The sequence below is a fragment of the Eleutherodactylus coqui genome, chromosome 1, assembly GCF_035609145.1.
Source record: "Eleutherodactylus coqui strain aEleCoq1 chromosome 1, aEleCoq1.hap1, whole genome shotgun sequence".
NCBI classification, from domain to species: domain Eukaryota; kingdom Metazoa; phylum Chordata; class Amphibia; order Anura; family Eleutherodactylidae; genus Eleutherodactylus; species Eleutherodactylus coqui.
This window is the reverse complement of record NC_089837.1, coordinates 485,649,903-485,677,164: the sequence shown is the minus strand read 5'-3', so window position 1 is coordinate 485,677,164 and position 27,262 is coordinate 485,649,903. Positions and strand designations below refer to the sequence as shown.

The 27,262-nt window shown below is 42.4% G+C and overlaps 1 protein-coding gene across 1 annotated transcript in view; it reads right to left on the bottom strand.

Moving 5' to 3' along the window:
- The window catches only part of HTR2A (5-hydroxytryptamine receptor 2A), a 66,667-nt gene that overhangs the window by 34,971 nt on the left and 4,434 nt on the right, over positions 1-27,262 (bottom strand). The window contains exon 2 of the mRNA XM_066594067.1: positions 3,298-3,498. Coding sequence (XP_066450164.1) covers positions 3,298-3,498 — 201 coding nt within the window. The remainder of the gene's footprint in view (positions 1-3,297; positions 3,499-27,262) is intronic.

Below are 27,262 nucleotides of genomic sequence, written 5' to 3'. Positions count from 1 at the left end.
CAGCAGACAGATACTGTAGGCAGCGTATAATATTATGTATACTGTGTCCCTCTGGCGGGATGACGGCGGTGATGTAACGGAGACAGCAGAGCCAGGAAACAATTTTTGCAAGCCTGCTGTAATGCTTAGCTGCGTATTAATTAGGACTACTACCCCCAGCAGATAGATACTGTAGGCAGCGTATAATATTATGTATACTGTTTCCCTCTGGCGGGATGACGGCGGTGATGTAACGGAGACAGCAGAGCCAGGAAACAATTTTGCGCAAGCCTGCTGAAATGCTTAGCTGCGTATTAATTAGGACTACTACCCCCAGCAGACAGATACTGTAGGCAGCGTATAATATTATGTATACTGTGTCCCTCTGCCGGGATGACGGCGGTGATGTAACGGAGACAGCAGAGCCAGGAAACAATTTTGCGCAAGCCTGCTGTAACGCTTAGCTGCGTATTAATTAGGACTACTACCCCCAGCAGACATGCAGTAAACTGAAGACGGTCACAGGCAGCCCAAATATAGTAATTTTTCCCAATTTTTTTGAAAAAGCCCACTGCCTATAGAGCCTGTATATCTCTTTCCCTGCCTCACCAGTACTGGCCCTATACTCTGTACAATGACTGCAGACTAAGGACGCAATACTCTGCACGCCCGATATACAAAAAAAAGCAGCCTCAACAGTACTGCACACGATCAGATGTGGCCCTAAGAAGGACCGTTGGGGTTCTTGAAGCCTAAAATCACTCCTAACGCTCTTCCTATAGCAGCTCCGGCATCAGCAGCACTTTCCCTGATCTCTGTCAGAATGCATCTGTGGCGAGCCGCGGGAGGGGCCGATTTATATACTCGGGTGACACCTGATCTCGCCAGCCACTCACTGCAGGGGGGTGGTATAGGGCTTGAACGTCGCAGGGGGAAGTTGTAATGCCTTCCCTGTCTTTCTATTGTTCGCTCATCTCTAGTTTTTAGTAAGCCCCATTGACAATCGCGCTAACAAATGCAGCGATATCACAGCGTTAAAAAAATGCAAGTGGGTAAAAGCCCGAAGAGACTGTCTATAGAACTTACTGCACCCACAGCAGTAAACTTTCATCCCACACATGTATATGGGCAGTTACTAGGCCGAGTATCATTCTTCATAATTTAGAGACAAGGTGGGATCTGTATATCGGGGTGTCCTGACTCTCCCCAACAGTAGATGTCTGAGAAAGAAGGATTGGGCATATTGAATTTCAGCATGCTCAATCCTTTTCTTCCCCACAGGAGATAAGTGAAGTGAATGGGGTCATCCCTCTATACAAGTTGACATATATGGACCGAGGCTGCCCGGACAAATTTGCTAAGATATGGGGCCGGTGGGTTGGCTGCCCTAATGCTGCATCAGGCGTATCTGACTAGTTTTTTGGCCAAAGGGAAATTTAGAGGTTTTTCTTTTTCTACTTCTCACTATGCACAGGGATATTGAATGTTTGCTGTGATGACGGTCGTGTCGTGGGGGAAACCTTGTTTTTATGTTTTAGTTACTACTATTTCCCAGTTTGGGAATCTTCGGTTCTGTTTTTTGGGGGAAAATAAATAAAAGGGTATATGTAACTACAAAGGACGGGAGGAGTACAAGTTCTGATTTTAAAATTTACAAAACACTGCCGATATCTCTTCCTATGCGTGTTTGTATTACATTGTATGAGAATGCCCAATAAACGTTTCTCAAAAAAAAATAAAATAAAATTACGCTATTAAAATGTTTCGCCCAAAAACTACAGAAAAGTCTGATGTTAGGGATGGAACAGTTAGTGAGTTGTTAGCTATTCCAGCATTGATGGTTTTCTAAACGAAGCCACTTAGAACAAATATTTACCAGATTTGATCTTATAACCACGCACGCGGGCTCTAAAGCTGCCCATTCACAAAACAACCTGCTGCCAAGGCAAATAGGATGATGGGGTGCATCTAGTGGCACATCTACTAGGGTCTAGTGGCACATGACGAGAACATTCTTCTTCCTCTTTACAAGTCACTGGTCAGACAACACATGGAATATGGTGGACAGTTTTGGGCACTGGTACTCAAGAAGGACATATCAGAGCTTGAGCGGGTACAAAGGCGGACAACTGAAGCAATAAATGGAATGGGCGGACTACAATACCCAAAGAGGTTATCAAAAATGTGTGTTATATAGTTTAGAAAAAGACGGCTGAGGAGCGACCTAATAACTATGTATAAATATATCAGAATTCAGTACAGAGATCTCGCTAACCAAATATTTATACCCGGGACTGTGCCTGTAACAAGGGGCGCCCTCTACGCCTTGAGGAAAGAAGGTTTCTACACCGACATAGTCCCTTGTCTTAGGGCTCATTCACATGGGTGTATTTGCGCTCGCAATACGCAAAGAACATTACCCATTGATGTCAATGCAAATTTGAAAAAAATGCAGAAGTCTATGGGGGTGCGCAATATGCAAGGAGATGCATGAAACACTGAGCTGGAAAAAGAACACATCTGGAACTCATTAGGCTAAATAGCCATTTAAATCGAGGCGTGATTGTCTGCCGCACGCAAATAAACATGCCCTGCGTGCGCAAAAAGTACAGTAAAATATGCCGACACACATGCAAAAAAAACCCCTGCTCCAATCGCAAATATTTTGCGCTTAAGAGCTTAGTCACATGGGTGTATCTGCACCTGTACACACCGGTGTGACTGAGCCCTTACTGCAGGAAGAAGACGGCCGTACTTCAAGACGGACGACTCCCCGCAGCGCTGAAGAAAGAACACGTGACCAGCAATGAAGCCGGTCACATGTTCTTTCTCCCGGCGCTGCAGAGAGACGTCCGTCCTGAAGTGCAGCCGTCCTTTCCCTGCGCCGATGCACCCGTGTGACTAAGCCCTAAGTGTTTTGCTTTTGCGCATCCGTCATTGTGAAGGAGACCTTATTGTTTGCTTGAATCTCTTTACTGTTGAGTTCTTGGCCATTGCATGTATTATTCAGCATAATACCTCCACATAATGAAAAGTCCTGCGTCTACGGACAAGTGTTTGGCAATAAATGTTTCCTTATGGCGTGATTTAGTGAAGGCAATTGCTAATGAATTATTGCCGCGCTATTACACCTAGAATGGCGTAGCTCATCTCTACATTTCCTACTGGCACAAAAATCAGAACTTTAAGGGTGTTAATAAAAAGAGCAGCTCTACAGCTGGCGGTCTCTCGGGTCTTTGGTATTAGTTAGGTGGCGTTATCCTGTCGTAATTTGTCTTTATAATTTGCTTCCAAGCCCTGAAATATTACAGCACTTACCCACAGATATAGTCCATACAGCAATTATTTTCGCAAAAGCCTTGGTTCTTGAGTTGAAACGGCTATGATGAATAGGATTTCGTATTGCAATGTACCGATCCAGAGAAATTGCACAGAGGTGCATGATAGAAGCGGTGGAGAACAGTACATCCAAGTATATCCAGACAGGACAAAGCTTCCTATGTAAAGGCCATTCATAATCTATGAGACAATGAGAAGTAATACTATTAGAATAACATTATGAATATATTTATATATTTACAATCAGTTTTAAAAGGAATGAAAAAGAGTAAAAAGGTACATTTATTGGAAACAAACATTCATTGTTGTTTCCTACTATTTATACTAATATTCATATAATTTACAATACATTCTAATTTTTTTTTACTGTTTTAACTAAAAATAACATATACACATGCAGGACCCCTCAAAATAAGACCTACCCTGAAAATAAGCCCTACCCAGTTTTTCATGGGGACTTGAAATATAAGCCCTACCCTGAAAATAAGCCCTAGAAGCATTACATAAAAAAGGAGTACATTACCTAGCAGGCTTGACCCATGTCCTTCTCACTGCTCTCCGGAGCTCCAGTGCACTTGTGCGGTCCTCAGCCACCCACAGAAGATCACTTCCTGGATTCATAAGTCCCACCTTCAGGAAGCGATGGCTTTGATTGGCTGAGCAGCGCTCGATGAACCAATGCAATGGCTGTGATTGGTTCTTCTAGTGCTTCATTGATTGGCTAAGCAGAGGTCGAAGAACCAATCATTGCAGCGCTCGAAGAACCAATCACAGCCATCGCATTGGTTCATCGAGCACTGCAAAGGCAATCACAGCCATCACGTTGTGGAGGCAGGATTTATAAATTGGCCAATCAATGCTATAGCTCAGTGCATCGGAGCTCCAGAGAACAGCAGGAGGGACCTGGACCAAGCCTGCTAGGTAAGTATAATAAGACAACCTCCAAAAATAAGACCTAGCACCTGTTTGGGGGAAAAATTAATATAAGACAGGGTTTTATTTTCGGAAAAACACGGTGTATATATATACTCACACACATGCAGACTATGTTGTCAGAAGTATTGGTACACATTGATCACCCTCACTTTTTGACACTGAGGGTGATCAATGAGTGGGACAGGTTACCATGGGAGGTGCTGATTCTCCTTCAATGCAAGTAGGTTGGACCCGATGAATCTGGAGGTCCCTTTCAACTCTAACATTCTATGATTCTACATGTAGAAGGTGATGAAATTCGATTTTATTCACATTTTTCAATATGGTTTTGGGCCGCCATTGGACTCAATGACTACAGTAACCCTCCTACGGATGCTCTCTACCAAATTCTGCTAGATGTGGGGAGGGATTTGGCTCCATTCCTTGAGAAGAGCTTCAGATGTGGTGGATGACGGGCATGTTGGACGTACACAAATGTGGCATTCTAGTTTGTCCCAAAGATGCTCAATGGGATTGAGATCCAGAGTTTGAACTGGACAGTGAAGTTTGCAGACGTTCTGCTCCTCAAACTAAGCCTCAACATTGCCTGCTGTATGACATGATGCTCCTCATGTTGGTACAGACATGGAACTGTACCAAAGTAATGCCACATTGTTCACAATGTCACTGTACCTATTAGCATAGAGAGTGGACTTCACTAAAACCAATGGCTCTTGTACTTGCCAGCAGAAACACATTCACACCATAACCGAACCTCCTCCAAGCCTCACTGTTAATATGATGCCATTGCGTAGAAACCGCTCTCCAGGCAACCAGCACACCCAACTGTGGCCATCTGATTGGAAGATGGTGTACTGTGATTCAGTTGTCCACAACCCTTGCTTTCACTCATCCAAGAATGACGCTCCAAGCCCCATCGCAGACGCCTCTATGCATTCACTGCTGTGATATTGGGCTTGTGTGCAGCTAGTCATCCATGGTAACCCTTCACATGCAGTTCTCTATGGATGGTTATGGTGTTAATAGGTATTCTAATGGCCTGTGAGATCTCAAAGAGCAAGTGTTTCAGCAGATGATATGCATAATGCCTTCGCGGCTTGTACGAGGCTTCGTTGTTCACCTTCTGTCAATTCATGAGGTCTCCCTAAATGTGGCTGCATTGCATACACCAGGTGGTTTACATGTCCAAATAACAGTGTCAACAGTGGACTTTGAAAGGTCCAAAAGTGCTGCAGTGTCCCATACTGATTGGTTGTTCAAATGACATCCTGCACATCTGATTTGCATATCCCCTTCTCTTGACAGCCCAGGATTGGTGGGGGTCACAATACTTTTGTCTACATAGTGTATAATTATATTAAGCAATTAATATATTGGCTATTTAAAGAATATGTAAATATATACCAAATTTTACTCTATGACTATACAAATTAAGTAAGATTTTCTGGCTGGTAACTAACACTTAAAAGAGTTGACCCACAGTATAGGCCATCAATAGCAGATCAGCAGGGGTCGGCCAGCCTGGACCGACACTGATCAGCTGGTTGCCAAAGCTGGTATTTTAATGCAGTTACTTTTTTGATTATTTTGCCTCCCCAAAAAATGCTATAAAAGTGATCACAAAAGCCATATGTACCGCAAATTCATTCAAATAAAAAAATACAGCTCATCATGCAAAAAACAAACCCTCCCAGATCTCTGTCAATGGAAAAATAAAATACTTGTTGGACTTTGAATGTAGCTATGCCCCCCCCCCAAAAAAATTACAAGCAAACTGTTTTTATTGTGCAAAAGTGTAAAAACCTAAAGCAATTATATAATTTTGCTATTATTGTAATTGTACCAACCTAGAGATAAAAATGATCGTGTCGTTTAATGCTGTCAAAATGAAACAATGTCAGATTTGATTTTTTTTCTCCCTACCCTTAAAAAAATGAATAAAAGTTATACAGTCCATGTACCCAAAAATGGTACCAGTAAAAACTACAGTTTGCCATGCAAAAAACAAGCCCTCATACGGCCGTGTCGACAGAACAATAAAGAGTTATGGCTTTTGAAAATTAGAGATGAAGACCCCCAATAAAATCGCTGTGCCCAAATGGCCAAAATAGACCGTGTCACTAAAGAGTTAAAGAGATTGTTAACTTTTTTTTTGGTTTTGTTTTTATTGATACCACAACTTCAAATGAGGAGCGACATGGGATGACTGCCGCCAATCTAGATTTGTGTTGCTCAGCTGAGACATGTCTAACACTCTGCTTGAGATGCAAAGCTAGAACTGACAGAGAACTAAGTGCATTGAAGGGGCAAGAAGACTTATTCAGTTGTTGTGACTGATAGTGAAATCTTGCGGAATGGAGGTTGTATTATAGATGTTTTTAAACTTTTAATATACTAAATATGCAAAATGTTTAAAGAAAATATTCACCTTTTATTGTCATGTTTGTCCTCCAGAGTACTATAGAACCCTCCCATCAATCACGGCCCGATATCGCGCTCGCCAACATACAATTTACCTCCGGATGTGAAGCATTTTTATCTCAATACTTTGGGGAAGTAGGAGGATCACAGAGTTTCTCCCATTGTCTTCAGGTACGGCTGCAAAAAACACTCCTGCACTGTGCATATACATTGCACAGGATCGAGCATTTTTGCGCTTACGCATGTGTGCAGCCGCCCTTCTGCTGATGTGCGCTCTGAATCTGCGTTTGCTGATGCTTGAAAATGAAGTTTGCCCATGTGAACTCAGTGCAGGAGCTTAGGCCGCCTCCACACGGGTGGATTTGCATTGCGGAATCCAGAGCAGCCGTCCGCCTCCGGATTCTGCAGTAAATGCCACCCATAGCATGCTATGGCAAAACAAGATTTCCTCTGCATAAGCGGAAATTGATTGCGATTTTCTGCTTGCGGAGGAGAAAACGCAGCATGCTCCATTTTTGTGCCGACTCTGCACGGACGGCTTCCATTGAAGTCAATGGAAGCCATCTGATCTGTGACACTTCCGCTATCACATTGTAGAAAGGTCACTGACTCTGGGTCATCGACTAGCGACGATGTGGGTAAAGGCCCATTTACACGTAACGATTATCACTTGAAATTCGTTCAAATGATGGTATATGAGCGATCATTGTTGCACACAAATGCTGCCATCCTTTACTTTTCGGCTGAACGATGATTTTAAGGTGGCTTAGGTGAAACAGGGACCGCACGCTGTGTTTTCCATGGGAGCGCCGCTTACATTGTATTCTGTCAACAGCCTGTGCGAGAACAAAGCAGTTGATTGCAGAGCTCAGACCACATGCTGTACCCTGCAAACAGCTCCTGGGGGCCCTTTTACACACAAATTAAGCTAATAAAGTGTTAATGGACATTAGTAGCCATTAACACTTTGTGCAAAATGATCGCTAAAGCCGTCATTTGAAAGATTTTCTTTACGTGTAAATGGGCCTTAAGCCGGGATTTAAAAAAAAAAAAACTAAAAAAAAACAAACCTTTACTGCGCATGTCTGATGGCTTGCCCTTCGGACCATCCTTAGTACAACCGGCGAAAAAAAAAGCAGGGCACAGGGTTGGATTCCGCTGCGGGATTACGCATGCGGAATCTGACCCGCCTATGCGCAGTCGGCCTAACACCACATATCACAAAAACGCAACACATTCTACAGCAGAAAATCAGCACTTCTGTTAAGTGTGTCTTAAGATCGTTTGGGGCTTGATTGCGGTTGGTATCGATGGTCTGCACCTGTGGGTCTCCCCTGGTTAGCCAATCAGGACACAGGTATGTGGGGGTGTTGTCTTGAGGTGTCACACGGGATGGTTATTTATTGAAGAGTATATGTTCAGAAAGCAGAAAGTCAGAAAGCCGGGGTCACAACAGGAGTCAAACAATACGCGGGTGCAGCTGGAAGACCAAACTAACATTCGCAACCATTTGCACTCAAAGACAGGTTTAAATCTTGTCAGAGCTCCCGCCCCAGCAACTGATTGGGGCGGAGAGTCTGACAGCCTCCAGGAACACCCAGCCCCGCTGGGGACCCTGTCCCCAACCCTGCGTGAGGCGGAGAGGATGAGTGACAGATTGCCATGGGGCCGAGGATGTGGCCCGGGGCGGCCCCCGCCACGTCTCTAGCAACCCAGCGTCGAGAAGGAGCCTGGCGGCCAGGGGAGATGACAAGGACTGGGGCTCCCCTGCGCCGCACGGCCGCTGTCCGTGTGATAGGACCCTTTCCCTCGCCGCCGGTCCTGACAGATGTAATTATTTAATCGAGGAAGATTCCCGTGTGCTGCTTGTTATACTTTTCGGGGCCGGCATTAGGGTGGCCCATAGAAATATGGCAAAAAGTAAAGTGGCAGCTATACAGCAAGACACCTTTCCAATTTGTTACATCTGCTAATAGTAAGGTTAGGCTAGTTCCACACGGGCGATCGCGATTTTGCCATGAGAAAATTGCGGCAAAATCGCATATTTGTTCAGAATCCACAATCCACAAATCAAATCATTCAGAATTCACATTATGGGCTCAGGAACATTATAGAGCCCCAGACCTGATTGGATTCTCCCGCACTAATCTCAGTATTAGACCTTCTTTGGTCTGATCTATGTATTTGTCCCCACTTCTGTCTCTGTTCGGGACAGACTTACTTGTTCTAAGTGACGGCACGCAGGCAATACTTGAGTGGTCTGGGATCATGGGCACTTGTGCCATTCCCCTTCATAACTTCTGAGGACTATTTTGTCCTCTCTATCTTAAACCACTAACACACTTATTCTATGTCTCTTACACACTAAGACATAGTTGGTTACTCTATATAGTAACTATAGGCAAGGCCTGCTAGTGGAGACTATTATTTATGTTGTCTTTGTCCATAAGCCGCATTTCTCTTGATTTTACTATTTCTTTATTAACCCTTTGCAATCCAATTTTGGATTTAGGGTTTCCTAGGGGGCTTTCTCTTTCTGCCATTATACAATGGCACCATCTGCTGGCTAGAGCCAGTACTGCGGTATGGGACATGCTGGGGAGGCCCCCGATAACAGAATGGCCAGTAATATACAGTAAGAATACCCTACCAGACATCTTCTGACATCGGAGCTGTACAGCCTTCAATCAGAATGTCTTCAGACATCAGACAGTGGATTGCAAAGGGTTAAAGGTTATCTTTTAAGGAGTTTGTCAGTGATAGTAGTGGAAAAGTGTGCAATCAAAAAAAACATGTGAATGTCCCCCAGAGATCCTATATGACGTCATGAGGGACATAGATGATGACAACAATAGTTACATAAATAAGTAAGAAAAAGTTACAGAATAAAATAATAATATATACATAAAAAAGAAAATAACCCAAAGCCAACGCTAACCAAACCCGTCGCTGTATGCGCCCTGTAATCCAAAACCATACATATTATATATCAAAACGTTCGAAACACAATGAGGAACCCGTATCCATACTTTATTTTTGTGTAAATATACTAATTAAAAAAAGTAACCATAAATGTTAAAAAAAAAATCTTTTCTTTTTTAGGTTTTTACCCCCAATAAAACAACAACAAAAAATATCAGTGAAAAAGGTATTAAAAAATCGCCTTATATGTCACGGAAAAATAAAACACTGTAAAAATAATTTTGGTAGTTGAAGGAAAAAAATATAGGGCAGTTAAACCACCACATGGGTAAAATCTCTAAAAAGTGTCTGGTCCTTAGGGTACAAAACAGCCTGGTTAAAGCATCCGGAACTTAGTTTTCATTATACAAAGCTTTAAATTCCCTGTATACCTGCATGGTTTATAAGACCCTGGCCATTAATATACTTGCTAGTAATCAGCAACTTTTTTGCTCTTTTATAGCATTAACACAGTTTATGATGATTACACTAGAATATTCACACAAGTTTTTTTATGTCATTTCTGGATTAAAGGTGTCTTTGGGATTTTTATTTCTGCCATTGCAAGTCTCAATTCCTAATAACCTGTGGTTGGTGGTACATATATCCATTAGACAATATTAGTAGGGGACCTTTGACACAGGACGGAATATTCCGCAACAGTGTTGCAGCACATACCCTCCTGTTCAGCTCGACCCCCCACCACCTGTACCGGTACACAGAGGCGTAACTTGAAGCTCCTGGGCCCCAATGCGAGAACAATATGGGAGCCCGAGAACAATATGAGAAGGGAATTGAAAGGCCAGGTAAAAATATACAGCTAATTAATACATTTGAGAACCTTGCTATTAGAAGTAAAAAGAAAGAGCAAAAATTAAAAAATCAGAAGCAAAGTAGAGGAGCAAGAGACACCGATCACAAACTAAAATGTTTTTACACAAATGCACAAAGCATGGGAAATAAACAAGGAGAATTGGAGCTCCTAACTCAGGAAGAGAAATATGATGTCATAGGCATGACAGAAACCTGGTGGAATGGTACACATGATTGGAATACAAGACTTGAAGGATACAACTTATTTATAAGAAACAGACCTAAAAAAAGGGGGAGGAGGTATTGTGTTGTATGTTAGGAAAACATTAATCTCTACAGAAATTCAAGCTTCAGAGCATGGGAGTTCTGTAGAAACTGTCTGGGCAAGAATACCAGGAGAGAACAACAGAGATGGACACCATTGTAGGCATTTACTATAGGCCGCCTGGACAAGCAGAAGATATGGATGAACTCTTTCTACATCAGATGACCAAGCTCTCAAAAAAGCATGCCAGGGTGTTCATGGGAAATTTTAACTATCCAGACATTTGTTGGGAATCTCAGGTAAAAGTAATGGATCCAATAAATTCTTATCTTCCCTTGCTGACAACTTTATCTTCCAAAAAGTCGAAGAGAAAACAAGGGGATCTGCTATCTTGGACCTAATTCTTACCAACTGTAAGGACATGGTTGAGGAAGTAAGGGTGGCTGTGACCTTAGGAAGCAGTGATCATGCTATCCTTGAATTTTGGATAAAAAGGAGAGGAAAGACCTGAGAAAACTCAGACCTCAAGGTTGGATTTCAGAAAGGCAGATTTTAATGAGCTCAGAAAGAGGATAGGAAGAATCCAATGGCTGGATGTTCTTAAGGACAGAAGTGTCCAAAAAGGTTGGGAAATATTGTGAAATGAGATTCTCAAAGCTGAATCATTAACAATCCCTAAAAGAAGGAAGAATGGGAAGCATTTAAAGAAACCAGGATGGATGAACACAGAACTTGCACACATGTTAAAAGGAAAGAAAAATATGTTTATCAAATGGAAAGAGGGGGGAATATCTAAAGAAGAATATAATGCGGTCTGCAGAAACTGTAGGGCAAGTGTCAGAAAAGTTAAAGCTAATAGTGAATTGAAGCTTGCAATAGAGGCCAAAAGCAATAAAAAAGGATTTTGGGGGTTATGTCAAAAGCAAAAGAAAAGTCAAAGATGCTATTGGATGCTTACAAGATAAAAATGGTAAATTGGTTAAGAATGATGTTGAGAAGGCCGAACTTTTAAATTCCTATTTTGTATCAGTTTTTTCTCAGAAAGTAGATGGAACATCAACTGATCTTTCCTGTGCTATTGGGGGAATAAAAGACCGCAGGCTATCTATAAGCAGAGAGATGGTAAGGGAACACTTAGCTAACTTAAATTAATTCAAGTCTCAAGGTGCAGATGAATTACATCCTAGGATACTAAAGAAAGCAGCGAAGTTAATTGCTGAACCACTTGCCATAATCTTTGAAAATTCCAGGAGAAGTCCCAGAGGATTGGGCAAATGTTGTCCCTATCTTCAAAAAAAGGGAAGAAGGTGGATCCAGGAAACTACAGGCCTGTGAGCCTGACTTCTATACCAGAAAAGATCTTTGAACAAATCATTAAACAGCATGTATGCAAGTACTTGGATGAAAATAGAGTAATTAACCAGAGCCAGCATGGGTTTGTAACAAACAAGTAATGCCAGATTAATTTAATTTCTTTCTATGACAGTATCACCGACTGGGTTGATCAGGGAAATGCGGTGCATATAGTTTATCTTGATCTTAGTAAAGCATTTGACAAAGTATCTCATACCATACTTATTAAAAAAAGGGCAAATATGGGATTGATAAGGCAACTGTTAGGTGGATTCACAACTAGCTGAGTGATCATACTCAATGAGTGGTCAGAAATGGCTGCACAAGGCTCTGTCCTAGGCCCAGTGTTGTTTAACATTTTTATAAAAGATCTGGAGGAGGGAATTGATGGGAAACTGATCAGATTTGCCCACGACACAAAGCTAGGAGGGATAGCTTTCACTAAGAGAAAGACAGTATTCAAAAAGATCTAGAAAAGCTTGCACTGTGGGCAGCCACTAACAGAATGGTATTTACCAAGGAGAAATGCAAAGTCCTACATCTGGGCAAGAAAAATGAAGAAAGCACATACAGAATGGGAGGAACTGGGCTAAGCAACACATGTGAAAAAGACTTGGGTATACTAATAGATCATAGACTGCACATGAGTCACCAATGTGATGCAGCAGCCAAAAGTCAAACACAATTCTGGGATGTATTAGGAGAAGCATAGAGTCTAGATCACGTGAGGTAATTATTTCCCTCTACTCTTCCTTACTCAGACCTCATCTGGAATATTGTGTCCAGTTCTGGGCACCCCACTTTAAAAAATACATCGACAAACTAGAGCAAGTTCAAAGAAGAGTAACCAAGATGGTGAGCGGTCTGCAAATCATGCCCTATGAGAACAGTTAAAGGATCTGGGAATGTTTAGCTTGCAAAAAAGAAGGTTGAGAGGAGACTTAATAGCTGTCTACAAATATCTAAAGGGCTGTCACAGTGCAGAGGGATCAGCCCTATTCTCATTTGCATGAGGAAGACTAGAGGCAATGGGATGAAACTGAAAAGGAGGAGACACAAATTAGATATTAGAAAAAACTTTCTGACACCACGTCAATGAGTGGAACAGGTTACCACAGGAGGTAGTGAGTTCTCCTTCAATGGAAGTATTCAAACAAAGGCTGGACAAATATCTCTCTGGGATGATTTAGTAAATCCTGCATTGTGCAGGGGGTTGGACCCGAGGATCCTGGAGGTCCCTTCCAACTCTACCATTCTATGATTCTATGCAAAACAGAGCCCCCAACTATAATGCTTTATTCATAGTGCTGGGCTCCCTATATGGAGAGGAGAGGCCTTATATGCCCCCTAAGGCTCGTGGGCCAGGGTGCAACCACATCCTCTGCATCCCCTATAGTTATGCCCATGCCAGGGGCATAACTAAAGGTTCAGGAGCCCAGGTGCAAAAGTTCGGCTGGGCCCCCATCCCCTCCACCTGTACCAGTACCAATATCTAAACCGTACTGCATACAGTTGCAAAACGAATTTACATACATGATCCAGCCCCTTAGCAAAAGCTTTCTAATGATGATTAATTTCCTGGACTACATGAAAATTTGTTTTGGGCGCCTGAGGGCTGTGAGACACACAAATATCACACAAATATAAACCCATTTCTCTTGAATGGGGTCATATTCATGGTCAATCTTTTCGCGGCATGTTTCTGCTCTCACATCGCAGCGCCCATTCTTTTCAATGGACCCGGCAGTAACATCGCACCACATGCTAGGTGCACACAATGCAAGGTCTCCTATTGAAAACAATGGGAGAAACTCTGTGATCATCCTGTGCGGCTATCAGCTGCGGCAGAGGATCGCTTCTTCCCCGAAGTGATGAAAAAGTTGTTTTGACATTAAAACGCCTCACATCCATGGGGAATTCACATGTTGGCGAGTGCGATATTAGGCCGTGAATCATGGCGTCATATTGCCCTTGTCCATGTGAAGTTAGCCTTAGGCCGTGTTCATGTTTTTTGAACCACAATTTAAATCGTATCAAAAAACTGCATGTGGATTTAAACAATGTTTTGTATTTTTTAATGCATGCAGGTTTTTGATGCAATTTTTAATTGTGTGTAAAGTGTGCAATCATATACAGGAGATAACAGCATGACTTTATCACTAATTGCATGCTCCATATCACTATATACAGGGATATGTATATACATCTCCTGAATACAGTGATATCGGCCATGCTGGTGTAAGGACAGGTTCACATCTGTGTTGGGTCTACCGGCTGGAGATTCCATTACAGATCCATCACAAAATACTGGAAGAAAAAGCGCTGCATGCAGTATTTTTTCCTCTATCCAAAAGCCGGATGGAAAGCGGACAGAGCCTATTGTAGTCAATGGAGTCTATCCAGCACTGTTTGGTTCCGTCCTCAGACGGGGCTGTTCGGCCGCGGAGATTCCCCTTTCCTGCCCTGTGAACGGAGCAGAAAAGCGGATTTCCCTAGTGCAGGTGTGAAGCCAGCCTTACTTGAGTGTCTCTTGTATATAATTACATATGTACAGTTGATATAGGTTATATATCTCCTGTATATACTGATATGAGCCATGCTGATATAACCTGGGTATCTTTTGTACATAAATATATATGTACAGCTAGTATAAATTGTACATCTACCTGTATATAGTGATATGCAGCAAGCTGGTATAATCTGGGTATCTCCTGTAAATAATTGTATATGTACAGCTGGCATAAGGTATACATCCTGTGTATAGTGATGGGCCTGGGCCAGGACATACCGGCAAGGTTAATATCACTATAAACAAGATGTATAACTCATACCAGTTGTACATATCAAACTACTAACAACAACCTGTCCGTGTGTGCGTGAATGAGTGGCTTTGTGAGTGACTTACATGCTCCTCCCCTGATCACGACAGTGACGTCCTTTAAAGGTCCTACATCGCCATTTAGGAAATTGACATCATCACAGGTCCTTCATCTCCAGTCCTGCGCTGCTTCTGATCCCTGTTGTATGGGATGAACAATGTAGGTAGCAGTGCTGTGTGTGTGACATTCATGTAGCACAGCTTTTTTGCGCACTGCACCACCAGAAACATTGGTACTATAATTTCCTAATAATTACTAGTAGAATTATACAGGAGATACCTAGGTTATACCAGCATGCTTCATAACACTATACACAGGATGTTTAAAGTATACCAGCTGAATTTGTAATTATATACAGGAGATACCTAGGTTATACCAGCATGTTCAATATCACTATACACAGGATATATAAATTATACCAGCTGAATATGTAATTATATACAGGAGATACCCAGGTTATACCAGCATGCAGCATATCACTATATACAGGATGTATAAGTTATACCAGCTGAATATGTAATTATATAAAGGAGATACCCAGGTTAGGCCTTTTTTACACGGCCGAGAAAATCATATGAGATTTGTGCTTTGCTTGACGCACAAATCTCACACGAATATGAACCCCATTCTTTTGAATGCGGTCATAAACACGTGCAAGCTTTTCCCACATCACAACGTGATGCAATGTAGGAAACATATTGTGCCACGTCATACCTTTGGGCGTGCCCTCGTACTGTGTGCTAGGTACATACAGTGCCAGGTTTTCACATTGAAAGCAATGGGAGAGGCTCTGTGATCCTTCGCTGCAGCTGTCAGCTGTGGCGGAGGATCGCTACTTCCCGAAAGTGATGCGAAGCAGTTTTGATGTAAAAATGCCTAACAATCGCGAGAAATTCACATATTGAAGAGTGCGATATCAGGCCATGATTCATAGCCCTGTATCGTGCTTGCCCATGAGAAGTTAGCCTTATGCCAGCATAGTCCATATCAGTGTATACAGGAGATGTTAATCCCCCTGTATATGGTGATATGGAGCATGCTGGTGTAACTTGGATATCTCCCGTATATAATAATGTATGTACAGCTGATATAATTTATATCAGCTATACATATTTGAGAACATATAGTACATACCACCGCATGTACTCCCACTCCGCTCCCTGACTCTGTCAGTGTGCTACCAGCTGGACCAATCAGGCGGCCGGCAGTGCACTGATAGACTGCAGTTGTGACCAATGCAATTGGCTGCTGACACCCTGGTAACAGCCCTCCCCTCCTTCAGTACCACCCACAGCCAGCCCCTGGGCCGCAGCAGTGAGACTGCATATGGCAGGGGGCCCACAGACCCCTGTTCGCTACGGGGCCAGGTCGCAATTGCAACCCCTGCGACCCCTAGCCATACGCCAGTGGTATGTTTCATTTGGGTAGAAAGGAATGCATAAATTTGCCCAAAAGTCAATTTACTAAATGAATAAAAGGGGCACCCAAAAGAAACGTGAATTAATTTATTAAAAAAATATTTTTTTCATTTGTACATTTTGAAACATCTGTCTCCTTCAGAGTCCTCTCCATTTGAAACAATACATTCATCCAAATGTTTTTTCCACTGCTTAAAGCATGTTTTAAGCTCTTTGTTATTGATGTCTTTTAGTACTTGTTCCATTTTTTGTTTGACCTCTTCAACATCAGCAAAATATTTTCCTTTGAAGTCTCTTCTAACTCCAGGAAATAAAAAAAAGTTGCACAAAGCTAGATCAGGTGAATACAGAGGGGGAGGAAAGGGTTGGCATTCCATTTTTCATCAAAAATTGCTTAACACTCAGTTTAGGTGCGTTGTCATGATGGAAGAACCAGTCACCTGTTTGCCCACACAGCTCACAGAGTGTTAACTAATTTTTGACAAAAAATGGCATGACACCCTCAACTCACCTTCTGTAGTCACCGGATTTCACTCTGTGCAACTTTGAGCAGTGGAAAAGAAACAAAATTTCACAGCTGCACGTTTTCTGCATGAATCCGACATCACAAAATAGGCAAAAATTTGAAAAACTTATTAAAAAAAAAAATTACTGGAGCAACCTTTCCCAACAACATCGGATGGTACACCGCCTCAGAAGGGATTCCGCAGACATCCACCTACCAACAAAACCCCGTACTAGTAACACTCCATCACCAGCAGAAGACTCCTGTGTCTTTTGGGTACCCCCTCATATATTAAATGTCCGATTACTGTAATACAACATATGGATGTTTAACCTCATACTCCCCCCCTTGGGCTGGGAATTTTCTATGTGTGGAAATGAATGAAAACGATGCAAATCTCATTTTAAAGGGGATGTGATACTTGATACTCCAATACCAAACATTATGCACCAAATAAGTAAATGTAAGGTTCTGCACACGGTCAGAGGAAATACATGTCATCATAACACACTAAATGGGAAACCACTGGGGAACACTGACATGGAAAAGGACTTGGGAATTGTAGTTAACTGTAAACTCAACTGGAGCAACCAGTGTCAGGCAGCTGCTGCTAAAACAAATAGTAGCATGGGGTGCATCAAAAGAGGTCTAGGAGCACATGACAAGAACATTGTTTTTTCTCTTTACTAGTCACTGATCAGTCCACACATGGAATATTGTGGACAGTTATGGGCACCGGTACTCAAAAAGGGCATATCAGAGTTTGAGCGGGTACAAAGGCGGGCAACTAAAGTAATAAATAGAATGGGCGGACTACAATACCCAGAGAGGTCATTAAAATTGGGGTTATTGAGTTTAAAAAAAAAAGATGGCTAAGGGGCGACATAATAACTATGTCTAAATATATCAGGGACAATACAGAGATCAATGAGCATCCTATATGTCTAGAGGAAAGAAGGTTTCTACACAGACCTAGGAGGGAGTTCTTCACTGTAAGAGCAGTGAGACTTTGGAACTCTCTGCCTGCGGACGTGGGGATGGCAAACTCACTAAAAGAGTACAAGAAGGGCCTGGATGCCTTTCTTGAGTGATACAATATTATATGTTATAATCACTAATAACTTCAGAAGGGTTGGTGATTCAGGGATTATTCTGATTGCCAGATTGAAGTCAGAAAGTCATTTTGGTTTTTTCCCCCCTTCTTTTGGATCTACATTTTGGGGGCTGGGGGACAGGTGATAGGCTGAACTGGGTAGACATATGTCTTTTTTCAGCCTAAATGGGATTGTTCCCAGCAAGAGAAACCAAGTAATCTTGTGATACCTTTTAATGGCTAACAAATTACATGATGTTATAGCGAACTTTCGAACCGCTCAGGGTCCTTCCTCAGGCATAATGAAATAGATCCGAAGAGGCATGCATATATATAAACACACATACTTATGACAAGACACAGACATGGATGTGATTAATTTGCACTTAAAATAATACCACAACAGGATGAGAAGAGAAATAAATAAATACTTAAATAGTCCACTTATAAAGATGTGAAGATGGTCTCTAAATTAGTGTTAGGGGGTCACCAGGCTTGTGTGTTATCTATGCTATAGATTTCTTGTACTTCCCAGTCATGCATGAATCCTCTTAAACCCTTTGTTGAAAATGTCAAAAGTTGTTATAAGTACTCCCAAATTCTTCTATGGCTTTGTGACTTGAAATTGTCTTTTAATATAGTGACTTCCATGTGTTTTTTAGCCTTACACACTGTTATTATGTTACTAAGTATACAAGGTGTATTTTGCTTTGATATTTCTGAATGGAAAAGCTTTCTTGATAAAGCTTTAATTGAATAGTTTAGTGATGAGTGAGGAAGGCACCTTCGATCTTCTAGCTAGTCTGTGACAGAGTGCCAATCTGATCTCTGCTGCACAGTGTAAGTTGGTGCTACTATATTTAAAGGGGTTATCCAGGCAGTGCCTGCCGGGATACACCGGGGTCGGAGCGGAAGCACTGCTCCAACCCCTTGTAGTGTCCAGAACTCGTAATTGCAGGCGCAGCCCTCACTGAAATCGATGCGACCCCTGCCTGCAAGCACAAGTGCAGCTCCCATTAATTTCAGTGAGTGCTGGCCACTACACAGACGTCAGAGCAGCACTTCCTCTCTGATCCCGGAGTATCCCGGCAGGCGCTGCCTGGATAACCCTTTTGAGTAATTTGAAACAATTCTAAACTGCCATTTATAGTTCCTTGTCATCCATTATCTTGAAAGGGGGTGAACTGGAGGGGTCGTACATTTGCCACTTAGAAAGCTAAGCTGTTGTGTTTTACACTGTAAAGCATTATGACATATGACCTCATTATGGGTTTTATTTTGCCTTCCTCTGGATCAACATTGGGGAGGGGGTAATAGGCTGAACTGGATGGACGTGTGTCTTTTTTTAGCCTTACATGCTATGTTACTTTATGTTGTGTTGTGACGATATACTGTTAATACTGTACTGCGTTGTTTAATGCCATGTACCTAAAGAGGTTGGGCACCCCCTGCGCTTACGGTGAGAACTGGCAAATTGTTGTCTCAAAGGTATAGCCAATCCTGTGTTAGTTGATGACACAAAAAAGTGGGGCAGATTTACTATTTTCTACTGCAAATTGTGTCAGAAAATTGTCTTAAATGCAATTCATATTTATGATGTGTTTTACGCACTTTTAAATACTTTTTTATGTGTATGGAGAAGGGGTGTGTGTATAACCAGTAAAAGGCAAAATACAACCCACCAAAAATCTTGATCCACAGCATTATGCCAGCCAACCTCCAATAAGGGGAGTACAACACCAAGCCAATTTCACAGGAATGCAATGTGGAAAAAACTTCTTATAAAAAAATGACTCTTTATTAGAATATATCCATGGATAGGTAAAAACGCTCAAATGTGCAAACAGGGACCTACGTGTTACGGCAAAACCTAATCCTTAATCATATAGCCTGTACAAGAAGCAAATAATTTAACGGTAACAGGATATGACATAACAAAAGCATGACCCCTCCTACTCATGAACAAATAATGAGGAAATGAAACACATGAAAAACAATAAAAAACAAAAGAAAAACATTAGTATGTAAACATAAAATCAGATCTAAAGTTGAGGGTGCCTACTCACTAGCGATACTTTTTCTTGCGATGCGAGAGCGAGTGAAAACGCAAGCCTCGCAGTGCTAAGAAAACTCAGCGATATCGCCCATTGTTTTACATGGGGCCGGCGACAGCAGAGCCGACCCCATTGAAAACATAGGGAGTATATCGCGGACTTCTGCCACAGCTATAGCAGGAGATTCATTCATCCCTGTGGGGACCTCGGGGATAAAGGAATCCTCTGCCACAGCTGTCACAGTTGTGGCAGAAGTCCGCGATGCTATTCTATTGCTTTCAAAGGGGTCAGCACTGCTGCGGCCCCATTGAAAGCAATGGATTGCAGGCAACCCCCACAGCAATAATTTTCGGGGAAGGGCTTGAATTATAAGCCCTTCCCGGAAAATCATCCCTAGCTGTAAAAAAAAGTGAATTTTTTTCCCCACTCGCCTAGAAGAGCAGTCCGGCTATTCTGTCCGGCCCCGGCAGTTATCGTCTGTCTTCTGGAGGTCGGGGTTTGAAAAATGCGGGATGTTTGGGGTCCCTATTATCATAAAATATTACCATGCAGCTCAACTAGGACAATTAACTTCCATTTCCTGCCATCATGATAAGCCCCAATAGGTATCAATTTAGGCACAAGCAGTTACCCCCCAATATCTAAGGTATCTTTTGGCATAGAGTATAAAATAGTAATCATGAACCCTACCTTGTCTTCCTCCCTGGCACTCTGTGATAGACTCTCTAAAATATATAATCTGATCTCTGGACATCTCCCTATATCCAGTATATTTGGTAATCCTGCCTTTACTCCTGGTATGAACAAAGCCAACTTTGGATAGTGGATAGCCAGAGATTTCACTAGAATAATTGATTTCGTTGATAGATTTGGCTTCAGACAATTTGAGTTTTTTCGAGATGTCCACTCCATTCCAAATGCAGAGATTTTTCGTCTTCAGCAAATTAAGCATTATGTATTGGCTCTTACCGAAGATAGACGGAATCTGTCTGAGTTAACTATTTTCGAAAGCCTTTGTAATACAAATGCCAGGGGCCCTGGAATAATTGCCAAATTATACTCCAATTTCACAACACCTATGGATAAACTCCCCTACATGCGGAGATGGGAAGGGGTACTAGGTGAGGAATTACCAATTCTGGATTGACATAAAATTGCCATATCAACTGCAAAACTTTCTATTAACGTATCAATTACAGAGGCGGGTTATAAACGTCTTATGCGTTAGTACCTGGTTCCTAGAAGAATCTCCAGTATGTTTCCAGGGACATCAGGCCTATGTTTTAGGGGATGTGGAGGCGAGGCTACCTTTCTACACATCTGATGGAACTGCCCTAGGCTCTACAGGTTCTTGATTCAGGTATAGACTCTTATATTCTCCTTTACTAATATTTTGTTACAAAAATCATCCTGGGAAGCTTTACTGGGCAAAAATCCCTAACATCCCCAGACACACACAGAAATAGACATCGTATTGCTTCCTAGCTATGTGTATAGCAATTGCTCGCTCCTAGAGGAAGATATCAGTTACCCTTGATTTAGTTAAAACAAAATTATCGTGGATTATGGTCAATGAAAAACTGGCAGCTATCCTAATGGACTGTGAAATGGTATATGAGAAAACCTGGTGGTCCTGGCACCAGTACTCGCTCACTATGCGTCTGTGGAATCCTACAGCCAGATCTTCGACCCTTCCAGGAGAATCTAGCTTACCATCAAGTATATTCTCTACACCCCCCAACAAACCTTTGAAGGTACATATCATTTGATCAAGTTAATAGAAGAGTTTACTTTAACTTTCCAACAGAGGTGCACCAACATGACAAGCAATAAGCACAGCTTAACTGCCTTCACCCCATAGAGCAGGGGTCCACAACTTCAGTCCTCAGGGACCATCAACAAGCAATGTTTTCTGGATATCCTATAATAAGAACACCTGTGGCAATATCTGAGGCACTGACAATAATTACATCACCTGTGCAATACTAAGGAAATCCTGAAAACATGACCTGTTGACGATCCATGAGGACTGGAGTTGGAGAACACTGGCCTAGAGCCTCTCCTTATGTGTTCTCACCAATGCCTTAGTTTCCTCCCAAATGTTTCTTTGGTCTTTGGTCTCTGATCTATTCAGGTTGATTCTGTTTTACAATATTAAGGGTTAATTGTTTAAAGGAACAGTACCTTGAACTTTACATTATCTTACTGTTAGGCAGGTTCGAAGATAAGACTGGGAGTCCCTAAAAACCACCCACACCTTTGACCCTACCTACTTGCCTCGCCCTAGCTAAACCCAGTGGGACAACTGGGCTGCAGTCCCTATACTGTCTAGGGATAGCCTGATACTACCCGGGGGAAAAAGGAACACAAATACTTAAGAAGAAACTACCAAGGAGATACACAAAAGGCTCAATGAAACTACAGGAAAGGAAGGCAAGGATTGAAGCACAAGAACTAAGAGGACCAGAGAGACCTAGTTAACCTCACTAGATACAAACAAACACTGGCAATGAAACTGCTGCTGCCTCTTATCCCTAGAAAAGGGGCAGAGCCAATGACATGCTGGTGGGTGGGGGAAAAAGACCCACCCACTCACATCAGAAAAGGCTCCCAGAGCCACGTGGCCACCCTAAAGGAAACGCTGCCGACCCTGGAAGGAAGAACACCGTGCCTGGACCCCCGCAGCTGGACCGGCGTGCTGCCGAGACCCGACCGCGCTCCTGGTAAGTTTCCTCCTAATACTTACCTTTCATAAAAATCAATATCTCTGATGTAAGTTTTGGGCATTTTACTAAGTAACCCATTGACTAGATCCATGAATGTAATGCAAAATTTCCACATAAAAGTGCGGTGCCATCGCTGTCAAAGCCGCAGCAGGGGATTCCTTGGATGTGAAACCTCTGAATGCTGTCACATCCAGGGGTTTCACCTTGTGGTCAATGGGGCCGGTAGCAGCAGCGGCGGTCCTATTGAAACCATACAGAGAAGATTGCAATCCTCTGCCACAGGTAACTTGGAAGCAATGTTCAGCTCTTTTCTCTATCCCTGGCAGTCTTCTCTGTATTCTGGTGGCCACAGATTGAAAAGTTCCCACCTCCAGAAAGCGGTGCCTCTAATTGGCTAACTGTTGTGACCAATCAAAGGCAGCACTCAGCCATTGAATTACAGCTGAGCACTGCCTGTGATTGGTCCCTACACTCAGCCAATCAGAGGCAACACTCAGTCATTCATTGAATTTTGTATTTTTTAAAAATTGCTGTTTCATGTCCTCATTATTTGTTCATTAGTAGGAGTGGTCATGCTTTTGTTATGTCATATCCTGTTACCTTTAAATTCATTGCTTCTTGTAATTGTATGCTTAATTTTTGGCTGAAACGTGTAGCTCCCTGTTTGCACTTGTGAGCGTTTTTACCTTTCTATGGATATATTCTAATAAAGATTCTTTTTTCATGAGAAGTCCTGGAACTATATACATCATTTTTTTTTACCAGAATGACCGAAATCCAACATAATGCGCCAAAAAATTGCATCAGAAAACTGGCACAACCTAGGGTAACTAATAGGTGATGTAAAATTAGACAGAAAGGTCTTAAACTGTCTGTCTAAGGGCACCTTCGCACATCGTGTATATGCTATGGAATTTACGCAGCGGATTTTTCTACAGAAATTCCAGTTTTTATATTACAAGCCATGTGGAAAATTTCTGCACAAATTCCGCTACAGATTCTAGATCCGCAGTATGCCTATTTATGGATTTTTGCTGCAGATTTCAACCCTTGAAATACAAGGTTTAAAAACTGCGGCAAATTTGCAACAAAATTGGTGGCAAAATCTGCACCATTTAGGATTTGTGGCGTATTTGCTATGGGTTTCCGCTGCCCAAAGCCCACAGTATATACACAATGTGTGAAGTCTGCACTGTCTAACTATTAGGGCTTCTTCAGATTGCTGTGATTTAGCAACTTTTTCCTGCGGCAAAAAGTGATGAAGCACAAGCATTGATTTCAATGGCTTCATTTTGTCTAGTGGGATGCTCACGCGATATTACTGCGCACAAGAAAAGACAGTGCTTGTCCTATCTTTCTCGCACGCAGAAAAATATGCGAGAAAGATAGGGCAGGACATACCTTCCTGATTTTTTTTTTACACCCACGCACAATAGTGCGGAGTTTAACTAGTCAAAAAAAAGAAAAATCACTGGTTCATGCGCAAATATGCTCTGCAGCGGCAAGTTGTTTTACTCTTTGATGCAGCTCTGCTCTAGTTGTCGCAGTTTGTTGCCTTCCCTGGCATCTGCAGGGAAGGCAAACGGCGAGCGCCATTATTATTAATCCCAGTATTTATTTTGAGGGTCACTATAGGGGCTCATTACCATTGGGGTCACTAAGTGGGTGCACCATTACTATTGGGGCCATATTGTTATTATCTGGACACAATCTGGGGTACCAATACTATTGGGGCCATTAACCCCTTAGCGCTGCAGGATGTACAGTTACGTCCTGCAGTGTCGGGGTATGTATGAAGAGAGATCATGCGTCAATCTCACTTCATATGGCTGCCGGCTGTTTTTTACACAACAGCTCCGATAAGCCACACTGCTCATAGGAGCTGTTAACCCTTTAAATGCTGCTGTTAATTCTGACAGCGGTATTTAAATTCCCTTACCAATGTTCAAGGGTCCTGTACGGCCCCCAAGCGATGAGATCACAGGGAGCCTATGGCATGGCTTGGAAGAATGCCTGTCATATCGCAGTATATTGTAATGCTATGGCTTTATATCATACTGCAGGAGTGATTAAAGCATTGCTTGTTCTTGTTCCCTCTGGAGACTAAAAAAAAAAGAAAAAATAATTTAAAAAAAGTTTTATTAATTATTAGAAAAAATAAAAAGTAATAAAAGTTTAAAAAAAACCCTCAGTGATCAGACATTTGTCACCTACCTTGTGGTAGGCAATAAATGTCCACAGTGGCACAACCCCTTTAACAGCCCACTTGTAAATAGACAGGAAAGGGACTCCTGTTTGAGTCTACCATATTGTTGAAGGATAATGACAAGCACTTGAAGCACCACTTTGTGCTCACAACATTGTCAGGTTTTTAGGTCTCATTCACACTATTGTATACAGTTGATGTGCATGACAAATGCAGTGTTTTCATGCATGTTTATGTGCATATTTAGTGCATTTTTGGTGAATGTTGTATCCGTATCCATTTTTCACACACAAAAAAACCCCTTAAGGACCAAATTGATGTTTCCTTTTGTCACACGGTCTCATAGCAACATGCACAAAAAATGCGGCAAATTCACAGTGCATGTGTATTCACTGCATCTTTTTAGCACTCCCATAGAGCTTAGAGGGGGATTTTGATCCGAAAATATAGACTATGAGAAGGGTATGCAACTTTATGAAAGTAAAAATGCAAATCTGAATACAACCATGCAAAGTAATGGTGTTATATGCTGCCCATATGATGTCAGTAAAAAATTTGGACAGAAAAAATGGCCGTTTGAATGTGGCCAGGAAGGGGGGACCTTTGGGGATGTAGAGGATGCAGTTGCACCCGGGCCCAGGAGCCTTAAAGGGGTTGTCTCGCGGCAGCAAGTGGGGTTATACACTTCTGTATGGCCATATTAATGCACTTTGTAATGTACATCGTGCATTAAATATGGGCCATACAGAAGTTATTCACTTACCTGCTCCGTTGCTGGCGTCCCCGTCTCCATGGCTCCGTCTAATTTCGCTGGCTTCTAGCTTTTTTAGATGCGCTTGCGCTGTGCGGTCTTCTGCCTGGTGAATGGGGCCGCTCGTGCCGGAGAGCTGGTCACCGCGTCGTCATCGTAGCTCCGCCCCGTCACGTGTGCCGATTCCAGCCAATCAGGAGGCTGGAATCGGCAATGGAACGCACAGAGCCCATGGTGCACCATGGGAGAAGACCCGCGGTGCACCATGGGAGAAAACCGCAGTGCATCCCTGGGAAAGGACCGGCGACCATCTTAGGGAGAAGATTTTTTAAACTCCTTATTTTGTCGGATCGGTGAGTAGCAAGCGGTTTAAAAACCGCTTTAATTTGCTATTTTATGCTAGGGGGGTGACAGGGGGAATGGGGTTATGTTAAATTTTGATGCTTGCCGCGAGACAACCCCTTTAAGGGGCCCATAAGGCCTCTCTTCTCCGTGTAGGGAGCCCAGTATAAAGCATTATATTTGGGGGCCTTGTTACAAATTTTGCATTGGGGCCCAGAAGCTTCACGTTACGTCTCTGAATGTGGCCTTAGTCTCTCAGACATCTTGTACAAATGATGTTATTTCTGAATGCTCAGTATTTTCTTGCACCATCTTGTGGTGCGATGTAATACTCTTCTTTACCTGTTGATAATTCTAGTCTGCAGTGTAATTTTAAGGGGGAAGTGTTGCACCCCCTCTTATACAGTGCAGAGAAAAGGTCCTGGAACTTACTAGGCACTTATAAGGGGCCAGATAGACACTACAGTGTGTGCAGGAGCAGAGACTACAGAGAGTCCCGTGAGACACAGCAGCTACAGAAGACAGAACCAGGACTTGCATGAGTAGCTTAGGGGGCTGCTGTGCCATGGGGGAGAGACTATACACTAGGACGAGTGAGGCAGCACTGGGGCAACTGTAGTATGGGCAAGGAAAGGCTGCTGCTATATGAACTGTAAAACTACATTTACCATAAGATGGCCACCGAGACTAAATAGTCACCGAGACCCAGACGGAAATAGTGACTGGATTTGCATAACAGAAACCCCGTACTAAGATTCAAAGCAGTACAGCGGTTTCTTGGTCAGCATCAGATTGTAAGTGAGCCCGGTCCTCGATAAAAGCTGCGTGCATACGAGTTGTGATTGTTAGGGACTACGCAGTCCTGCTAGTCACATGACACTTATCAATGGGACACTAGCTTGGACACATAGAGCAGGAACTGCGACTCTACTGTAACCAAACCTGGAATTTTCGGTGATTTTTCTTGCACTTTACAAATCCACTAGTCGAGGACAGTTGTTGGGTTACTTACGGACAGCTGCAAGCCCTGATTTACCAGGAACTGTGAAAGTACTGTTCTCTACTTGGTGTACCTTACTGATATTTTGCTTTACTGATATCATAATTGCTAACTGTTGTATTACATAGCTTATACAAAAGGTACAGCCAGGTTTGTGTAACCTATCCATGGAAGTTACGTATTTTCTCAACCGTTCTCTAAAATTGCATAATCATTTCTCT